Raw genomic sequence first — 2,344 nt, forward strand, 5'->3', positions numbered from 1 at the left:
CCTGCTTGTTATGACACAAAACGACCCTGAAAATCCCAGGTCGCTAGCTCAATTCGTTCTCGAGTTATCGTGCGCACAGACAAACACACAGACAGACAGACGCGAAACTTTTTGATCATCACTGGAGTAATAGGCTTCGCTAATCGCTCAGCCAATTATTTTTTTCCAAATATTTTTTTTATGGTCTCATAATGGGTAACTCGTGAAAGTATACCCCTCTGATCGAAAATTTCGTCCGATTTGCTCTATCTTGTACCGTTCCGATGCTATGGCACATTTCTTGGCGAAAACAACGTGAAAAAGACAAAATGGTCTACTAGATCGTAAAAAAGGCTTCATGTCACAGAATTGTACAGGGAATAATACTTAGACCACACGTTACGAGTCGAACCACACCCTCTTTTGGGCTCAAGGGTCCCTAGATTATCTACCATCACTAAAACGTTGATTTTTACATAACAATCTGAGAAAATTCGACTTTTTAACTAGCAATATGTACGCCAGACCACATCTCGCGTAACAGGCTTCGCGATATCTCACGAAACACTGTTACGCTGCGACGCGCCTGGCGCACATATAGCTAGGCCTGCGGCGCTGACACCCGAGACGAGTTAACAGAAGTGCATATACAATTTGTGGATGTTAAGTATTTTTTTTTTTTACGATTTAACAGACTATTTGGTCATTTTCACCTCATTTTTGTCAAGAAATGCCCCCTAGCACCCGAACGGTACAAGATAGAGCAAAACAGACGAAATTTTTGCCCATGGGGTTCTACTTTCACGAGTTACTCTTAAGGAGCCCCAAAAAAATATTTGAAAACAAGTAATATTTTGCAACTTGTGGTTTTTGATTTTTTACAAAGTCAATTTTTGAGCTAGAAAGCTCATCTTCGAACTCGATCTGTCTTTTTATGATACAAAACGACCCTGAAATTCCCAGATCGCTATCTCAATTTATTCTCGAGTTATCGTGCATACAGACAAACAAACAAACACACAAACAGACAAACAGAATGAAACTTTTCCGGTCAGTGGAGTTATGGGCTTCGCTAATCGCTCAGCCAATTATCAGAAAGTTAAAGTAATTAAGGGGAACCTCTCTTGGGCCAAATTTAGTCATTTTTACATATTTTTGAACATAAGTTAAAACATGTAAAACTTTAACGTTCAATGGGTATGTATCACCTTAAAATGCCACTGAATGGGTGGTAATTTTTACTGCCTTTGTAAATCCATTAAAATACTTTGAGTCCTTTTGTTTTTTCAGAGGGAAGCACTGGGTATGGTGGTAAACATGTTAGCCGAGTGAAGACCATATGATCAAGCATTGCAACAAACTATAATCCGTTTCTTAGTCCTTAGTCTTGAGAAAATGACCACTTCGAAATGCAAGGACTTCAAATGGAGTACATTGACTTGAAGCAAGTGCATGCAACGAAAATAGTCTTCCTGGTTTTGATTTAGAAATGGTGTTTCTTACAAGAAATTGTGTCGCTTTTTTTTTCTTTTTTTTAAGGAAGCGGAAGGATGGTTTGACTTACACTGTTAGTACACCACCAGCGATTGTTTATCTGGAACAGTCCGTAGTCTTTGGAGCCATCGGTGTTTACCGTGTTTATATGCAGAGAGTCGTACCGCGATTCACGCCAGGCAATACACATCCAAGAGTTAAGCTGAGTCCGTGGCAGCTGGTACCTAAATGGGAGTGTAGCAACAAATCACTCAATTATTCATGGTGTAAATCTGCTCTAAGGTGGGTCGACAATCTGGGATCAAAAACGTGGTCCATGAAACAAGTACTTCAGGGTATCTTAAGACAAGCTGCCAAGTTCGTTTGGTCACACCGGCAGCCCTTCCAGCCGTCGGAACGGCCGCAAAATTATGTCTTCGGGTGAAAAGTAACACTTTTCGGCCTCCAGCTCAAAGTGGGCTGGAATCCAAAATAAGCGGACCGAAAACATAATTGATATTGGGTGCACCGCACGTACGACATCACTACACTGTAAAAAGCTTGCGATGAACAATTCTTTGCATTGCAAAGAATTTTCAAGAGTTGTAAAATGCTTTGCATTGCAAACTAAATCCTTCGCATTGCGAACTAATTCTTCGCACCTTACGAAGAAAATCGTTCGTAACGCTGCGAAGAATCAGTTCGTAGCCCTGCAGACAATTTCTTACTTACGAGGAAAATAGTTTGGAATGGAAAGAAAATAGTTTGCAATGCAAACTTCCCTACAATGCCTCAAAATTCTTTGCAAGAATTTTGCAGTGTAGGTAAATAGGGGTGCCCTGATCCCATTTTCTGAGGATTTTGATTATTAACGTGGCAGATCCGGGTCAAA

At 40.4% G+C, this 2,344-nt stretch overlaps 1 protein-coding gene across 1 annotated transcript in view; it reads right to left on the minus strand.

Annotated features, from left to right (window-relative positions):
• The window catches only part of LOC113215606 (lysozyme C, milk isozyme-like), a 6,054-nt gene that overhangs the window by 2,468 nt on the left and 1,242 nt on the right, over positions 1–2,344 (minus strand). The window contains exon 2 of the mRNA XM_026435246.2: positions 1,544–1,697. Within this exon, the coding sequence (XP_026291031.2) occupies positions 1,544–1,697 (154 nt within the window). The remainder of the gene's footprint in view (positions 1–1,543; positions 1,698–2,344) is intronic.

Source organism: Frankliniella occidentalis, unplaced genomic scaffold (assembly GCF_000697945.3).
Source record: "Frankliniella occidentalis isolate FOCC.00 unplaced genomic scaffold, Focc_3.1 Scaffold214, whole genome shotgun sequence".
Lineage (NCBI taxonomy): Eukaryota > Metazoa > Arthropoda > Insecta > Thysanoptera > Thripidae > Frankliniella > Frankliniella occidentalis.